This window comes from Lissotriton vulgaris, chromosome 10 (assembly GCF_964263255.1).
Source record: "Lissotriton vulgaris chromosome 10, aLisVul1.2, whole genome shotgun sequence".
In the NCBI taxonomy this organism is placed as follows: Eukaryota; Metazoa; Chordata; class Amphibia; order Caudata; family Salamandridae; genus Lissotriton; species Lissotriton vulgaris.
This window is the reverse complement of record NC_141698.1, coordinates 1,010,999,576-1,011,018,449: the sequence shown is the minus strand read 5'-3', so window position 1 is coordinate 1,011,018,449 and position 18,874 is coordinate 1,010,999,576. Positions and strand designations below refer to the sequence as shown.

The 18,874-nt window shown below is 49.5% G+C and overlaps 1 protein-coding gene across 4 annotated transcripts in view; it reads right to left on the bottom strand.

Annotated features, from left to right (window-relative positions):
- Positions 1-18,874, bottom strand: part of DNAJC13 (DnaJ heat shock protein family (Hsp40) member C13) — a 1,694,551-nt gene that overhangs the window by 258,345 nt on the left and 1,417,332 nt on the right. For all 4 annotated transcript variants that reach the window (XR_015300721.1, XM_086942056.1, XM_086942057.1 and 1 more), the window contains one exon: positions 12,630-12,799. Coding sequence is in view for 3 of the 4 variants with exons in the window: in XM_086942056.1 (XP_086798182.1) it covers positions 12,630-12,799 (170 nt within the window). In the remaining variant the exon portion in view is untranslated. The remainder of the gene's footprint in view (positions 1-12,629; positions 12,800-18,874) is intronic.

Sequence of the window (18,874 nt, the reverse complement as noted above, 5' to 3'; positions counted from 1 at the left end):
TCTAACTGTGCCTGCCTCAAGTCTGCCCTGGAAGGTCCCCCTGTCCCAAGAAACTCAACCTGTTCAGGCTCAAGCTCTTCTAGGACAGTTCCTTCTGGGGTCTTTGGGTCAGCCTCCGGAGAGAGCTGATCCTCACCTTGAGGCAGGGGGAAGGCACTGCCTTAAACCTACTGCTCTTTCTCTTGGGAAGTGTCTGGTCCATTGTTCCAGGATCCAGCACTTGTTCAGCTGGGCATTTTTTTGCCTGTGAACTAGTCACAGCAAGGACATGCGCTGACAAACCTAACATTTCCACATGCGTCCTATACTCCACATCTGACCATAAGGAGGATTCCAAATCATTGCCCAAAAGACAGTCCACTGGGAGGTCTGAACTAACTACAACCCTTTTGAGGCCAGTTACCCCTCCCCAGGAGAAATTAACAAGTGCCATACTATGGTTGGTAGTGACGTTGCTAGCATTGGTCACTAGGTAGTCTGAACCTAGTATTACCTGTCCAGGGTCCACAAATGCTGGTGTCACCATAGTGACACTGGCACATGTGTCCCTGTAGGCCTGAGCCATTTTTCCATTGATTAAAGGCGTTTGCCTGTACGTGCCCAGAGTACTGGGACTTATTGTAGGGGTCATATCCATGTCCCCAGTACAAACAAGAACAGCCTGAGTAGGTACTCTGACTAGGCCAGAGCCCGCCTCAGATACCAAGGTTAACCCCACTATAGCCTTGGGAGGAGCACTACCACTGTGAGAAGGTGGCCTGATATGCAGTGGTCACTATTCTAGTGAACACTATGTATCAGTCCAGCAACCCTTATTGATGATTGGTTGTAAGTCAACCTTATAGACCAGCTATCCTAGTAGCGTGGATACGAGCAGTCTAAGGCTAAAGACTCGAGAGGGCGTGTTAAGCCAGCTGTTATACCACATATACCCCTTGAACACCAAGTGAAAGGACACCACACAAGTGTTATGAAAACAAACAGTTATTTATTAAGAATCACAACAGCCCTGTACTCTTTATGAGGACAGGGTACTAAGCACAAACCAAAACTCTTACAAAAATACTTAAGTTAGCACAGTATATACAAATGCCCGAGGGGCACGGAAAACCATATACTTGAAAAGTGGAATGCGAAATTACTAGCAGGTAAGTACAGTACTAATAGGCTTTGGAATCGCTAGGACTTGACTATAGAATCGTTAGATTACTTCTAGGAGACCCAGGGGACTCGGGTGCAGTGTGTGCACTCTCACGCGAGATGCGGGACAAAGTCTATGGTAGCTAGGAATTGCAAAGTTAGTGTTCTCGGGCGAACCCGACCTGGTAGGGAGAAAACGAAAGTAGATTCTGACCCTTGGATAGTGAGGCTATGCTGGGGCACCGAAATGCCGAAGTTACCTAGCCCAGGGGCTGCAGCTGCATAGGACTCAAAAGACGTCGGGAATCCTCGTTGACGGACCAGGAGCCTGGAAGAAAGAAGTTGCTGGCAGGCGACCAGTGAAGAAAGTTCGGTGGACCCAAGCCTGGATCGATGGAAGATGACACCTGAAAGCAGAGGGGACCAAGTTCGAGACTACTAGCCAGTAGTCAGTGGGCACCAGGAGGGCACCGGATGGTAGCCACCTCGACAAGGCGTGTGGGTGACGCTGGGCTCGGAGATCTCACGGACCAGGAGGCGTTGTCGGCGACCAGGAAGGAGGATCGAGCTGTCCCACGAAGATAGAAGCTGTCGGCGTCGCTGGACCCAGGATTGGGCAACAAAGCCTTGGCAAATTCAAGCCCACGCGGTGGACCTAAAATGGCGTCTGGAGTGGACCAGGAGGGTCCGGGGTGCCTCTCTTGAAAAAGGAAGCAAGGGCCAGCCTGGAGCAACCAGACCAGCAGCAGTGATGTCGTCGGGCGTCGTTCAGAAGGCCACAAGCCAGCCGGCTAGTAGCCAAACAACGCGGTGCACAGCAAACAGCAGAAGGGCCCCACGCAGATCGTGGAGATGCAGGGAGGCTGACCTTGGGTGCTGGAGCTGCGCAGGGTCGGGGCTTCTCGGACCCCAAAGCACTCACCCGTGGAGGACACGGTGGGCTTGCAGTAAAGATGTCGTGCAGTCTTGGCGATCGTCGGTCCCTCGAGGTCTCGTCGCACTCACGGTTCTCAGCTTTGCTGTAGAGGTGAGTAGAGGTCAGAGGGGCCAGGGAAGCCGGGTCTCGTCGAGCTGGGTCGTCGGATTCTTGATGAAGGACTTGCAGCAGACCGCAGTGTTCTTTAGGATGGTGCCTGCGGATGCAGGGTGACTACTCCTTAGCCACAAGGGAGAATCTTGATGTAGAAATCTTGAAGTCCTTTCGCAGAAAGTCGTGTCTTGATTCCAAAGATGATCTAATTTTAACAGGGGGCCCGCTCCCATCTTTATACTAAAAAAGGGGGCTGACCCGGTGACTAGGTCCTGCCTATGGGTGGGACTAGGAGGGGGGTGGTTACACCCCTCTCCCCTGCCGGACATTCCCCAGGCCAGGGGCTGGCATGCCCCTGGAACTGGTTCTGACTGGCCTATGCGTAGTGAGCACCGGGGTGCCACTCAGCAGTCACCTTCCTGTAAAGCCCTGCCTACCCAGGATACACAAAACCATGTCTGGGACGGTGCTAGCACCGCCCCTGACAGGAAACCCTTTGTCCAGGCTCCCCTCGCTGGAAGGACTCCCAGCTGCAGGGGGTCAGACTCGTGTCTGTGGTGGCAGCATCCATTTTGTGGAGCTGAGGCTTCAGTTAACTTTAACCGGGGTTCACAGTTACATACATGTCGTGTCCCTCTAGAAGGGTGGAATGCTAACCCCGTCGCCAGAATTGGCGAGGGGTTAGTATTCCAATTCGTATGACACCTTACTCGACATGTTTTGATAAAGCAATACCAAAGTTAGCATTTAACCGCGAGGATTATAATGCACTTAAGAGTATATGGTATGCGATATCATGGAACAGCTATTAGGACTTGGTTCCGCAAGCTGCAGACAGGCTCAGCTCATGCCAGAGCACCATCTCACACGATTCCAAGCACTCTGCCTTCAGGATTGTCAAGGCCTGCCATAGGAGTGACTGATAGGAATCTGTGTGTCCATTTTAGGGTTAGGTATAGGTATACTACACCTACAGCAAAGGGTGATTACACGACTTTGCCCCAGCTGTCATGCAGCCAGTTGTTTCAAATTTAGGAGGCCAGCCAGGGGTGGCATAATACATGCTGCAGCCCCTGGCAGCCCTGGGTACACCTATGCCCTGAGTTACAGGGTCTGATAAGGTGGCCCAGTACCAATTGGTAAATGCACCTAGGGTACATGTGGTAATTTAGAAAGAGAACAGCCAGGCTGTGGGTCTGATTGGCAGGCCCACAGCCAGAGAAAGTCGTAAACCAGTGAAAAAAAAGCAAAAAATCTGGGTGATCATAGGATTGCAGACCCTACTCTCCTACAACCACTACTAACTGTACTAGGGGGTGCAGGTGCCTTAGGGGCAGTAGTGGTAGGAGCTGGGCCTTTCTTGGTGCACTCACTAAACCAGTGAGTTTTACTTTTACAGTATTGGCACCATGGTTTCCTCTGACCATCATTCTTCTTTTGGGAATTCTGGGACCCACCCTCCTTAGATTGTTGGGGCCCTGTTGAAGACTTCTGGTCATTTTGCTTATTTTCATTACCCTTCTGGTCTGCTTTCTTCTGGTCACCACCCTGGTTCTGGTTCTGCTGCTTGACCCTTGTCCTGACCCATCTGTCTGCCTTCTTTCCCAATTCTTGGGGAGAGGTCAGATCTGAGTCAATAAGGTGCTGATGCAACAACTGATTCTGACAATTACTTAAGATTTGCTCTCTCATAATTAGATTATACAATCCTGTGTAATCAGTAACTTTACTTCCCAGTAACCATCCTTCAAAAGCCTTAGTGGCACAATCAACAAAGTCAGCCCAATCCTGAGACTGAATTTTCTGGGTGTCTCTGAACAGCAACCTGTACTGCTCAGTTGTTAAGCCAAACCCATCAATCAGTGTATTCTTCAGGACTTGGTAATTGTTAGCATCCTCACCTCTAGTAGTGAGGAGCTTATCTCTACCTTTACCTTCAAAGGAGAGCCACAGTATAGCTGCCCACCGACTCTGGGGGATGCACTGGACAGTGCAGGCCCTCTCCAGAGCAGTCATCCATTTGTGGATGTCACCCCTTGCTTAAAGGGGGGCACTATTTTACTCAGGTGTCTAGTATCAAAACTGCTGTCTTTATCTCTAGGGATAATGCTGCCACCAGTGGGGACTACCCCACTCAATTACTGCTCTCTGGCAAAGGCAAGTCTTTCTTTGGCAAGGGCAAGTTCTTCCCTCTCAATCCTCAGATTGACTTCCCTCATCTTAGCTTCATACTCTCTTCTCTGAGGGGATGTCATCCCTCTCTGAGAAGATGCCTGAGAGACATGGGTGTGAATAGACCTGTTAGAGCCTCTGGAGTGAGACCTAAATTGTCTATTCCCAAGGTTAAGCCTGCTTGAGGAAAGGCCTGGGGCTCCCCCAGTTCCATTCTCATGTATGCTTAAGTTGGCCCTGGTAAGTCTGCTGACTCCTCCCTGACCATGGTTTACCTCACCATCAGATGAGTCTCCATCTCCCTCCACTTCATCAGTTTCAGGGAGATTAAAGTCCTCCTCTATTGGGGGTATGTTCCCTCTGTAGGGTCAGATGGGCCTGGATTAGAAGCCCTTCTGGCATCAAATGTCTCTAAGAGACCCAACAGAAAAGGAATTGTAGGGTTAGAACCCTGTTTTAGTTTCCTGGAGGTACACAATTGTCTCATCTCCTGGACGCTAGGGGCTGCAGATCTTGACATGACCTGTGGAGGGTCAATATCACCAAGGGGAGCCACTGTGTCCTCTCCTGTGATAGACATGCTTTTCTAGTGAGATGTAAGTGGTGCACTTACCTACACTATGGGTTTACTTACTGATCCCTTGCTAAGAGTTGTAGTCAGGGTGTGCTACTCCCTTGCTACTACAACAGATGGTTCAGTAGAACTCAGAGTATTTCTAAGTTTGTTATATGTACCTATGGTACCTTATGTGATCTTTCAAATGATATCTCGTTTATATTTGGTAAAAACAACAGTAAGCTCAAATCCCAACCGCTGCACACCAATGTGAGAAGTTGGCCTGATATATGATGCTCACTAGTTCTAGTGATCACCTTGTATCAGTCCAAACAACCCTTATGGTGATTGGTTGTAAGTCAACCTTATAGACCAGCTATCCTAATGGCAGCATGGACAAAGCAGTCTTAGGCTAAACTCTTTTGGCTTGTGAAGCCAGCTGTTTTACTACATATAACCCCTTGAATACCAAGTGAAAGGACACCACACATGTTGTTATGAAAATAAACAAGTATTTATTAACATACACCTCTGAACTCTTTATGAGATCAGAGGGCTAAGCACATGACAAAATACGTTTAAGTTGCACAAATTACAATGGTGCCCTAGGGGTACGACAAACCATATACTAAGTAAGTGGAATGTGAAAGTTGATAAGAGGAATGGAGCTGTCCAGAGCCTGTAGGATCGCTGGGACCACGCTATACTAACTCTAGGTAGGTAATAGGAGGCCCACGGAACGCGTGTGCAGAGTGTGAACTCACACGCGAGATGCGTAACAGTGTCTATGGACAGTACAGTTCAAGAAAAAGGTAAGTACGGACAATCCTGACTAGGTAGAACTAAAACAACTGTGGAACTGGACACTAGGAGAGTCAAGCTACCCTTGAGCACCGAAATGCTCGTGTTACCTCACCCACAGGTTGCGGGTGCACAGGTGCCAAGTCGTGTCGGGTTCCGGCGTTTAAGTCTATGGAGCCTGGAAGAAACGATGCTGCAGGCGGTCAGGAGGACGATGTCCGGTGTGATCCAAGGGTGGATCAGTGAAGAGAAGAACCTGAAAGCAGAGAGGACAATGTTCAAATTCACTAGCCAGTGACTGGAGTGGAACCAGGAGTGGAACCAGATGTTGTCGTCGCGATCAGGTGAGGGTGGACGCTTGTCTCTGCAGCCACGTGGACCAGGTGGCGTCTTCGACGACCAGGATGGAGGCACGAGCTGTCCCACGCAGGCTCTCGCTGTCGGCGGTGTCGGCTTCGGAGTCAACAGATCTTGGCAAAGGCAACCCACGCGGTGAGTGGAAACGGCATCTGGAGTGGACCAGGAGGGTCCGGTGCTCCTCTTTTGAAAGGGAGCAAGGGCCAGTCTTGAGCAACCAGACCAGCAGTGAAGATTTCAGAGTTCGTGGTCTAGTAGGTCACTAGCCAGCCGGCAAGTGACCAGACAATGCGTCGAGCAGCAAACAGGCAGAAGGGCCCCATGCAGATCTTGTGGATGCTGGAGGGCTGATCTTCGGTGCAGGAGCTGCTCTGGGTCGGGGCTTCTCAGTCCCCAAAGCACTTGGACGAGGATACCTCTGAAGTCGTGCTGGAGCGAAGTGCTGCTTCTTTCAAGATGGCCGGTCCCACGTGTCTCGTCACACCCACGGATCTCAGCTGAGCTGCAGATGTAGGTAGAGGTCGAAGAGGTCTGGGAATCCGGGTCTCGTCGGGCTCTGAAGTCTGGATCCTTGCAGGAAGACGACAAAGGGAAGCCGCTGGACGCTGATGGTGCCTGATTGTGCAGGGTGGACACTCCTTGCCCACAAGGGAGATTTCTTCAGTCTTCTGTGGAGCAGAACGTCGCAGTCCAGAGTTTCTTCTTGTAAAGTTGTTCAGGATAATCTAATTTGGAATGGGACCAGCTCCTACCTTTATCCGGCTAAAGGGGGCTGTACTACGACTAGGTCCCTCCTCTGGGTGGGACCAGGAAGGGGGGTGGTTACACCCCGTATCCTTTGTCCGGTCTTGCGCCAGCTCTGGGGCTGGAGTGCCCCAGGAACTGGTTTAGACCGGTGTTTGCACAGGGACACCTTGTGTGCCCCAGGCATGTCTCATTCCTTTCAGCCCTGTCCTACCTAATACACAAAACCCTGTCTGGGGTGGTGCTAGCACCTCCCAAGGCAGGAAACCCTTTGCCCAAGCCTCCCTCGCTGGAAGGACTCTCAGCAGCAGGAGGTCAGACTTGTGTCTGTGGTGGCAGCATCCATTTTGTGATGCTGAGGCTCGAGTTAACTTTAACCGGGGTTCACAGTTACATACATGTCGTGTCCCTCTAGAAGGGTGGAATGCTACCCCCGTCGCCAGAATTGGCGAGGGGGTAGTATTCCAATTCGTATGACACCTTACTCGACATGTTTTGATAATGTTATACCAAAGTTGGCAATAACCGCGAGGATTAAAATTGCCTTAAGAGTATATGGTATAGCGTTATCATGGAAACAGCTAAAGGACTTGGTTCCGAAAGCTGCAGACAGGCTCAGCTCATGCTAGAGCACCATCTCACATAATTCCAAGCACTCTGCCTTCAGGATTGATAAGGCCTGCCATTGGAGTGACTGATAGGAGGATATGTGTCCATTTTAGGGTTAGATATAGGGATACTATATCTAAAGCAAAGGGGGATTACACCACCTTGCCCCAGCTGATTGATCAGCCAGTTGTGTCAGATTGGGATGGCCAGCCAGGGGTGGCATAATACATGCTGCAGCCCCTGGGTGCACCTATGCCCTGGGTACCTAAGGTACACTGTACAGGGACTGTTAAGGTGACTCAGTATCCAATTAGATATGCACCTAAGGTACATGGTTGTCAATTTAGAGAGAGCACAGCTAGGCTGTGGGTCTGATTAGCAGGCCCACAGCCAGGGAAAGTCGTAAACCAGTGAAGCAAAAAGCAAAAATCGGGGGTGACCATAGGATTGCAGACCCTACTCTCCTACAGTTAGGTTAACCAGCGACCACCTGGATCCCGAAGCGGATCCAGAGGGGCCCTGCGGCGCCGAACCCGAAGGCACCGGCGACGTCGGGGCCGAAGCCCCCGACCCGCTAGGGGCCCCAGACGGGTCCGCTGAGCCCGAAGGTGCAGCGGAAGCGGTTGGGGAAGAGAGGTTCCTCATGGCCATGAGGAAGCGCTCTATCTCCCCCGGCGTTGCATCTTGCCCAGGGACCGGAGGGTGTGGGGCAGGCCGCGACGCCCGCGACTCTGACGGAGCCGTGTGGGCGTTGTCACCCGAACCCCCGGCCGCGTCACGCGAGCGTCGGGGGGGAGTCAGAAGAGCGATGACGTCTCTTCGACTTCTTGTGCTTACCTGACGACGACTTCGACCCGGAGGAGTGATGCCGATTCTCTGAGCTGTTATGGCTCAGACCCTGCGACCTGTCCCTCGACCTCCTGTGGGACCGGGACCTCTCGCGGCGCGGGGCCGACTGCCTGAGTTCGAGCCGCTTGCGGGACCGGTCCCGCCTAGCCTTCGAAGTCAGGGCCCGGCGGTCGAGGCAGGCCTTGTCGTCGTGGTAGACGCCGAGACAGTGGAGACACCGACGGTGAGGGTCCGTGACCAACATCAGACGGTCGCAATCCTCACACGGCTTGAAACCAGGCATCCCTAGGCACCGTCCTGAGTCGCAGGACTCAAGAAAAGATGATCAAAAGGGATCAAAAAAGGCTAGTCAAAAAGTGACTAAAGTACTGCTTTTTCCAGATCTGCGCTGCTGGTGCGGAAAAAAGAAGAACTTACGTCAGCACGCGGAGGCGGCGTCTAAGTACTCCGACGACATCATCACGGCGCCCACGACGACGGACGTGGAGCCGCAGACGACACCTACCGAAGCGCAAGGGTACTGCTACGCAAAAATATCCGGATTAGGTCTGACGCCTGGGGATATTCTAAGGTAAGGAATCTATCACTAAACGTGTCTCTTTCAGATCTCCCCTTCATCAATCCTGAAAAGCAGGCAAAAATGACGTAGCCGGGTCATAGGTGAATTGGCCACCCATCTACGTCTGGGTCGACGCCGAGCGGCGCTGCACCGGCGTCGGACGCGGAATGAGGCTGAAGCCGGGGACGGCGTCGTCCGAAGACGGCGCCGGGAGCGACACCATAGGGGTCGGCGCCAGCAGAGTTGTGAGGTCAACTGGCAACGGCCCGGATCCAGGCCTGGATTCTGTGGGGCCCTGTGGCGTCGGGACCGGAGTCGCCGCCGGCCCGATGGGGCCCCCAGTCAGGCCAGCGGGGCCCAAAGGCGGCGTGACACGCTCCCACGAGGAAATCACATATCTCCTCTGGCTTCGCATTCAGCCCAGGGACTGGAGGGTATGGGGCTGGAAGCGGCTCCGGCGGAGCCGCGCGGGCGGTGTCGCCCGAACCCCCGGCCGTGTCATGTGAGTGGCGGGGTGAGTCAGAAGAGCAATGTCATCTCTTCAACTTCTTTTTTGAATGCCTCGACTTACCGGAGGACTTGGAGCCCAACGAGTGGTGACGATGACTCGACGAGCGATGACTGTGGCTCCGCAACTGGTCCCTCGACTTCCTACTCGACCGGCACCTCGAGCAGCGCTGAGCCGACTGCCGGAGCTCGAGCAGCTTGCGGGACCGCTCCTGCCTAGCCTTCGAGGTCAAGGCCCGGCAGTCGGGGCTCAACTTGTCGTCGTGGTCGGCCCGAGGCAGTAAAGGCACTGACAGTGGGGGTCGATCACCAACAGCAAGTGGTGACAGGCCTCGCAAGGTTTAAACCCAGGCATCCCTATTGGCACCAGGAGTCGATGTCGACTCGAAAAGATGATCAAAAGAGATCAAAAAGTTAGTCAAAAAATGACCAGAGTGCTGCTCTTCCCGGATCTGCGCTTGCTGGCGCTGAAAAAAAAGAAGAACTGAAGTCAGCGCGTGAGGGCGGCGTCTAAGTAGTCCGACGACGTCATCCCGGCGATTACGACTCCGGCGACGGACGCGGAGCCGCAGACGACGCCTACCGACGGGCAGGGGTACTGCTACGCAAAACTTTCCGGATCCATTTTGACGCCTGGGGGTATTCTAAGGTAAGGAATCTATCCCAGGGAGGGATAGCATGAAATCTAGGAGGTTTAATATAAAAAATTTAGGGTCACTATTGTTCTCATTACTTCTTAAACTGAAAAACCTGAGGGGGCTTTCTCATCTGCACTGAGCAGTAGAATGCTTTGCATGTTTGAGGGATTTCTTCTTTGGCAATGGTATACTCTTCTGCATAAAGATCTTTGTTGAATGATTTCATAATATCTCTTACGTTCTAGAAACTAATTCCAACCCTATTATTGCCTTGTGCTTCCTATGAAGAGTAACCGAAACAAGTGCAAGACACTACAGTGAATCAACGACATCCTAGGCTGCTTCTCTTAAAGTTAAGAATAAGAATCAATCGACCCTTCAAACTTTTTTCTCGAATTATGGAGACTGTTCTTGCAACGGACTTCTAGCGGTAAAGTCTGTGCCTGGTTTGGGCTGCTTTTGAAAGTTGATTGTGTTTGTATTGTATCCCAGCTCATGCAGTAGTGCGCACGCGCGTCTCCGCTCCGAAGAGAGACAAACAGTGGCTTTTCATTCAGAGCCCCCCCCGACCCTGTCCCCCGTGCAGTGTTGATCCCTGGACGTCACAGGTGGTAGGGGTGTTATAGGACGGCCATCGCGGGACACCCAGGGAACCTCCTCTGAGTGGCTACTAAGAGCTCTAGAAGTGCAGTTACATTTGTTCTTCAGTTCTGAGGGATCCCAGATATCTTTCGGTCTCGATTCTACCGGCAGGTACAATAGGTTTCATCAATATTTGAGCAGCTTGTGAGATTTCGCAGTCAATTCTCATAACTGTGTGCAGTCTTATCTATCCAGCAGATGGCGAATTGTCATTTGCCCAGCACAAGCACCAATGAAAACGTGGCCAGTCCCATGCCAGGTGCAGGAAGTGAGCATTTGGAGCATGGAGCATGTGGAGAAGTGTGGCTCACTGGTTAGAGGAGGCAGACCCTGATGCAGAGGTCAGACCCGGGACCAGGGTTCAATTCCCGACACGGCAGGGTCTTGAGCTCAAATGTCCACGGACTTGATAATTCTCGCCTCGGTGCCTACTTGAATCATGGGTTCACACTCTGCAACTCTGGGCAATAGCTTGCTTTATCTCCACTACGGCCCTACCGCAATGGGATGCCTGGTCTTCACCTTGGGGATGCCCAGTAGGGGTTATCTCGCAGGGAAAGCCAGGACGGGTTCCCAAAGCAAGCGCTAAGAGACCTGTCGGTGATTTGGCGCTATATAAATCGAAATTAACATAACATAACATTTTGGGCTCTACACCTACAGCAGGGAGACCACTCCAGGCCAAAACACTGCATGGATACAGGGGTATATTCAGTGGTGTCACTAGGGTGGTGCGGGGGTGCCGACCGCATGGGTGACACCATGAGTTACCGCACTGGGTGACACCAACCCTAGTGACGCCGCTGCTAACACTAACCTGTTTCTTTCAGATAGGAACAGCAATAACTCTGTCATTGTTTTACAAATATGCACAAAACTTCACATAAAATAAAATGTTTAAAGTGCTATTAAGATTACTAAAGAAATGAGGGGGAGGCATCCTCAAAATGAGATTTTTCGATAGCAATTGCTGGACAGAGTAACACCAAATGTGGCATGACAACAAGGACCACTCTTTGCTTTTTTGTGGTTGCAATAAATTTGTTTATTGTTTATGGGGAAAAAGATGATTCACAAAACTAAGTAATCGGAGAGAGAAAGTTCATAGAATCAAATTTTGAATCTGAAATCAGAATGTGATAGAGGCATCTGGAAACAGCCTTATTTGTAGCCAGCAGACAGATGGGCACAGTTTCCAGTATTTTCCTATCTACAGTATCGCTCTTTATTGCCATTCACCTTTTAAAAGATCTACATTTCTAGCTATTTTGTGGTGTATTTTTCTCACAAATGGTTTATCACCCCAATATTCATTTTGACTTGAGCTGTGCAGCCTATTTCTCAAACACAATTTTACTTTTACAAATAAGTGCACATCTTACCTCTCTGATGTAGGAAAACAAATAGAGCAAAGTGGTTACCCCGTACACATAGGCTGAATAATTTTCTTCAGTAGCGTCAATGTGGGATTCATGAGAAAGCACATCTAGTTTGCAGGTTGATAACTGGGTTTTGTGGCCCTGTAATTGAGTCAGATTGCTGGGTTTGCAATCAAAATCAGGCTCTAAACTCAAACTGTTATAACGATGCACTATTTTGGAGCTTGATGTTAAGTAGGTTTTAAAATCAGCAGAAAGGCTTTAAAGTAAGCAAAAAAAATAATACAAACTAACTTCAGTCTTGTGGGTTGCCGTTCGCAAAAACAATACAAATTTGAAAAGAACAAACAAAGTAGGGGACACTAATTACATTTCCAGACTTAATTATTCTGCACATTCTTTTACAGGATAAAACTTACCTGCACACGATTATTTTGTGAATATTTCATGCAAACTTGCAAAACAGTTTTAACGGTATTAGCGGTCAAAATATTCAATCCTGACTAATCGTTTCAAACTTAACTATACCCCATTATTTTACACATACTGAGTCGGTATGACAAAAACATAACCAATTTAAGCTTTCCTCATTAAAGACCTGTGGGCAGTTGTTTTGGTATACAAAGATAAACATTTCTTTACATACTCCAACATCATTTCACGGACTGTGAAGGACACCTTCTCCCTGGAGTTGTCATTCCAAATCAATTCTGGGTTTTCGTGCGTCCCTTCGAAAATGTGGACAGCGGCTTCAGGATTATCCCTCATGGCATCCATAAACAGACCTGGTAGGAACTTCATCAGCGTCAGCCTGACCTTTTGAGAGAAAAAGATTGAGATATTATTCAGGGTCACTGATGAGAGAGAGATGAAAATGCTGAATTACATTATATAATGTCTAGATACCTGCCATAAATGTCAAACTTGTAACTGAGCGCAACCCCCTTTCACCATGAGAAAAAGGATTTGGGGAAAAAATCCTTAATTTCAAAGCAATATTAGACATTTTGGGCAAGCTACAATAGTGAAGTGCAAGTAAATCAAATGTCTAAGCAAAAACGCCTTAAAAGGACTTTGAAGGCTATGTGGATATTCTACAAAAGATCAATACATTCATAGGAATTGTTACCTTGTATTGTCTCACATATAATATTTTAAACATTACAATGACAAACAAGTTACTTGCTTTTTGTCTCTGGGCTCAGGTCTCTAGACGAAACAAGCAGCTGGTCACTGTGGGAGCGTCTAGCGCAAGGAGCCTGGTGCATGGGATTGGTGGGAGGAAGCTGCTGGCTGGAACTTTCCATGAGGAGACAGCATTCTATATCTTGCTTTTAGTAACACTCTTTCTGGTGAATACTCTTTCTAATTCCGGATTCCTCATCATAAGGATATTCCCAGGCACCAGACTAGATCCAGAAGATTTTTCAGCACAGCTCTTGCTAACCAGTAGGTGGTGTTATGCCACTCTCTTCTGCCTTGGAAGTGAGGACAGGAGCCGCATATACATGCCATCATAAATAAGCTGATTTCAGTTTCTTTGTAGTCAGCGTCTGCTCTCTTGGAGCACAAAAATGAATTGTGTGATTGTGCAGATCTCGAATATAGGACCTTTCAGATGAAAAAAAGACCATTTGAAAGAACCGGGAGGCGGGAGGGTGGATATGAATCTGTATTTAGGTAAGAACATCCACCAGAGTGTTACTGAAGGTAAGTAACCTGTTCCTCTGGTGGATACTCTGAACTGCAGATTCCTCACCTTTAGAATACATACAAAAGCAGTACCACCTGGTGGTGGTTCTGAAGATTGGCTCAGGCCAATACGTTTTGTAGAACTGAACGACTAAAATGCCCTTCTCATCGGATCTGGCTGTCAAGGCCTGAAAGTGTGCATTGATGCCTACGCTGCAGCCTGACAAATATCCAGGACAGGCACAAAACATATCAGTGCTGCAAAAGCAGGCTTATCAATGGTGAAATGGGCCCTCAACTCTTCTGGATGCTGTTTCTGGCTGATCGCGTAGCAGCTCTTAACGCAAAGGACTATCACAGAGGACAAAGTCAGTTTCTGTACTGCTTTGTCTTTCCTTTCCCCAGAGAACCCCACAAAGAGCTGATCTGATACCTGATAATTTTCGGTACAATCTATGCTAAAAGTGGAGTCTCCCTTAGTGTCCAAATGATGGAGCTCCTCCTCTCCCCATGGGTGAGGTGGGACAAAACATCAGAAGAGTAATGGACTGCCAGAGGTAGAAGGAAGTCACAACATTTGGTAGGAATGCAGCTCTAGTCCTTAGCACCAGTTTATACAGAAAATTGGTGGTGTAGGAGGAATGGACAGACACAGTTTGACACCAACGCACAAGTTACTTACCTTCGGTAACAATATATCTGTAAGAAATAGTAGTTAGTGTTAGATTCCTTACCTTAGAATATCCCCAGGAGTCAGACTAGATTCGGAAAGTTTTGCGTAGCAGTACCCCTGCGCGTCGGTAGGCGTCGTCTGCGGCTCCGCGTACGTGGTCGGCCCCGGGATTATGTCGCCGGAGTACTTAGACGCCGCCCTCGCGCGCTGACGTCAGTTCTTATACATAGCTTTTCCGCGCCAGAAACGCAGAGCCATGGTAACAGCCAACACTGGTGCCATGAAACTAAGGCCCTAAAAGGGATGAACCTTAACCCTAGATATCAGTTTGCAGAACGGGGAGGATGGGTGGGGCGGTGTTTAGACAGGCTTTTTGGCCCTAGTGGGCAGTGATATAGACTTTAATCTTGCTCACATCTAGGATACGTATTCCTAGCTTGTGTTGGCCCTTTTAAGCCCTTTCTTCCAGACCTAGAAGAGGCCATCTATTGCCTATTGGCTTTGGCCTGTCATTTTTGTTTATAGTAGAGGTTGGATCCTGTGGTCCTGACTTTATATTACACATTGGTATGGTTTATGTAGGTACTCTGACAGAGCTAAGGGTTATTTCATCCTTCTCAGGCGTATAGGCCCAGAACTAGAGGGACTCCATCTTGATGGAGCTGAGAGGCTTCAAGGGAAAAGGTAATATTTTGGTTTTGAGCTGTTGTTCGCCCTAAGCGAACCGGAGAGAACCGGCCAGGGCTGAATCTAATCAGGAAGTGTCTCTGGGCTCAGGTCTCTAGACGAAACAAGCAGCTGGTCACTGTGGGAGCGTCTAGCGCAAGGAGCCTGGTGCATGGGATTGGTGGGAGGAAGCTGCTGGCTGGAACTTTCCATGAGGAGACAGCATTCTATATCAGTGAAGTGCAGAGGCGGAGTCAGTGAGTTGTTGGAGTTGCAGAGAGAGAGTTCGAGCTATAGAGAGCTGAGCTGAAGTTGCAGTTAGTTGAATTGGAGGAGCAGAGAGTGTTGGTAGAGTTGGAGGAGTGGAATTGCAAGAGGAGAAGAGACAGAAAATGCTTGGAACAGAGAGAAGACAAACAGACAGTCAGTGAGCTGGAACTGAAGGAAGCAGTCAGAAGCAGTTACTTATCAGGAGGAGTTGTGAATAGCTGGAGTCTGAAGTAATGCCTTTTAGAAGAGACTGAAGTTATATCGTGGATTAACCTGTGGGAGCAGCTGGAGTTAATTGGACATTGGCACAGAGACCGTACCCAGAGTGAACAAGCTAGTGGAATGAACAGTTATCAGAGCGGCAGAAACCATTAGATTGAAGTTGGAAGGTGGAGAGAGTCCGTGGGGGAGAGAAATCCAGTGCAAAGTGATCAGCGCAGATGTGTATCCAAGAGTGAAGCAGAGAGAGAGTCTGAGATGAGCCAAGACACAGACGAGAGAGGAGCCCAGATGACAGCTAGAGCAAGACTTCACACTCCCAAGGTGACCTCATTCCTTTATACTTATCCCTTAATCTTGTCCTTATTCCCTAGGCTATTGTATGTCTAATCCTTTTCTTTCAGCGGTGTGTTAAAAGTTCCTGTTACCCCGCAGATAACCTTGTATTGTATGTCTAATCCTTTTCTTTCAGCGGTGTGTTAAAGTTACTGTTAGTCATAGAGACCCCACAGATTTATGTATGTGTACTTCATCATTGTTATAATAAAGAAACCCCAGTTCTTAGTGAACTAGAGTGTATGAATTATTTTTATGATAAAACTAGCCTTTCTTCTAACCAGTTGCTGTTGAGTAACTGACGGATCAAAAGGGAGTAGGAGCGCTTAAATCAAGGAATAACTCAATCACATAGTGTGTATATCTTTTGTCCCCATACAGTGGAGGTAGCCTTGTCTCCTAGTCAGGTATTACTGTTTGAACAGATGTTACCCCTGATCAGGTAAGTGATAGTGAATAATTAGGGAGATAGGAGACCTGCAACTAAGGGATAAAGATTATACTAATTAATTTGGCCATCCCATAATAATATTGTAGTAGCAAACCCTTAGTGAATAGAGAGAGAGACTTCCCAACATAGAGAGACAGAGAGCTGAAGGTATTCATAGGAAAGTGGTCGTCATTGGTAAGTGGCGTTAGTGAGAGCACTGATTGGTGTTAGTGTGTAGGTCTGCCGGATTGCGGGCCGTGTGCAAGTGAGAGCACCTAAGATAGAGGGGTGTGTAGGTCTGCCGGATTGCAGACCGGGTGTAAATGAGAGCACTGGGACTGCAGGCCCAGGTGTGTAGGCGCGCCGGATTGCGTGTCGAGTGAGCACTGAGGGTGAGCAGTGTGTATACCCGCAAGATTGCGGCTTGAGTGAGCACTGAGAGTAATCAGTGTGTAATGGTAGATAATCAGAACTGCCCCAGGGTAGATTAGTCTGGACCCATGAGGTCGCGAGACTATGAGGTATGAGTGTGGTGTAGGGCATGGATGCTCTTAGTAATCAGTGAGTATTCTTAGTATCCCTATAGATTTAGTGGTGTTTCTGATGATATGAGCTTGTATATTGCGAGTCCCCCATCCTCAGGTAGGTACCCAGGTGCCTGGATAGATGGTCCTGAGGAGGGAGGTGGTTACGTTCCGACTGGGTTAGAGGGGCTCTCAGGAGCTGATCCCATCTGGTCCGAAAATCCTGTCGGTACAGGTGGTAAGGAATCTAACACTAACTACTGTTTCTTACAGATATATCGTTACCGAAGGTAAGTAACTTGTGCATCTGAAAGAAACAGGTTAGTGTTAGATTCCTTACCTTAGAATAGATACCCCAGCAATACCAACCCCGGTGGTGGGTGTGCGAACCAATGATCACACCAGAAAGTCCTAGAGAAAAGAACGTCAGAAAAAGCCGTCTCTCCGGACTTGGCTGTCCAGGCAGTAGTGTCTAGCAAACGTGTGCAGCGAGGCCGACGTAGATGACAGATGTCCTGCAAGGGGACTCCCCGACCCAGGGCAGTAGTAGCCACCGTGGCCCGAGTGGAATGGGCCCGCAGCCCAACATGAGGCTCCTTTTTAGCCAAAGAGTAGCATGCCTTTATGCACAACACGACACACCAAGAGATGGTCCGCTTGTGCACCGCCCGTCCCTTCTTAGCGCCCACGTAACTAACAAAGAGCTGGTCGTCCACCCGGAACTGGAGTGTGCGGTCCAGATAAAATGAGAGCGCATATTTTGGGTCCAGACGGTGGAGCCTCTCTTCCTCTTTCGAGGGAGGCGGAAAGAAGGTGGGCAAGGTGATGGACTGCCAGATGTGGAAGGCTGTGACTACCTTGGGTAGGAAAGAGGGACGCGTTCTCAAGACAACTTTGTCCGGATGGACAGAAAGGAAAGGAGGTTGAGAAGATAGAGCCTGGAGCTCACTCACTTTCCTGGCAGAGGTGATTGCAACCAGGAATGCAGTCTTAAGAGTCAGAAGACGAAGAGGGCAATTGTGTAGTGGCTCGAAAGGAGCGTACATCAAATAAGAACAAGATTCAAGCCCCACTGAGGCATCACGAAAGGGACTGGAGGATACATGTGAGTGATGCCCTTCAAGAATCTATTCACAACAGGGGACTTGAAAAGAGAAGGCTGATCAGGTAGCCTTAAGAAGGCAGAAATGGCAGAGAGGTAGCCTTTGATAGTGCTGGGCAAGAGGAAGAAGAAAGAGGAGAACCTCCGAAAGGGGGGGCAGATAGGGGATCCACAGCCTTTGCTGTGCAACATGCCACAAATTTGTTCCACCTGCAGGCGTATACCGTTTTTGTGGAGGGACGCCTGGCTGCCAGAATGACATTACAGACTTCAGGAGGCAAGTCAAATGGCCTCAACTGTCCCTGCTCAATCTCCACTCATGGAGGTGGAGACTGGACAGGTTCGGGTGGAGGACCGTCCCCTGCTGGTGCGACAGAATGGCCTCCCGAAGAGGCAGACGAATTGGGGGATCGATTGACATATTGAGTAGCTCGAGATACGAGTATCTTCGTGCCCAATACGGAGCCACAAGGATGACTTGGGCCCTGTCGCGCCGGATCTTCATCAGCACTCTGGGTCAGAAGTTGTATAGGCGGAAAGGCGTACAACAGACAGCAGCTCCACTCGTGACGAAAAGCGTCGCAGAGAGAGTGCCGCCTTGTAAATTCCAACAAGCAGAACTGATGCCATTGCGCGTTCTCTTCTGTGGCGAATAGATGTAACCAAGGCTCTCCCCACTGCAGAAAGAGACCTTTCGCCACGTCCGAGTTCAGACGCCACTCATGCTCCATCATGCACCGACAGCTGAGTTTGTCCGCTCTGGCGTTAAGGGAACCTGCCAGGTGTTGAAGCATCAGGGTAATGCCTTGATGTTCCAGCCATGTCCAGAGGCTCAGAGCCTCCTGACATAAGGTCCACGACCCCACCCTGCCCTGTTTGTTGCAATACCACATGGCGATGGTGTTATCCGTGAACACCTGTTACACTTACCCGGACAGTGGGAAGGACATTTTTTCAGTTCGAGTCGGATCGCCCGCAG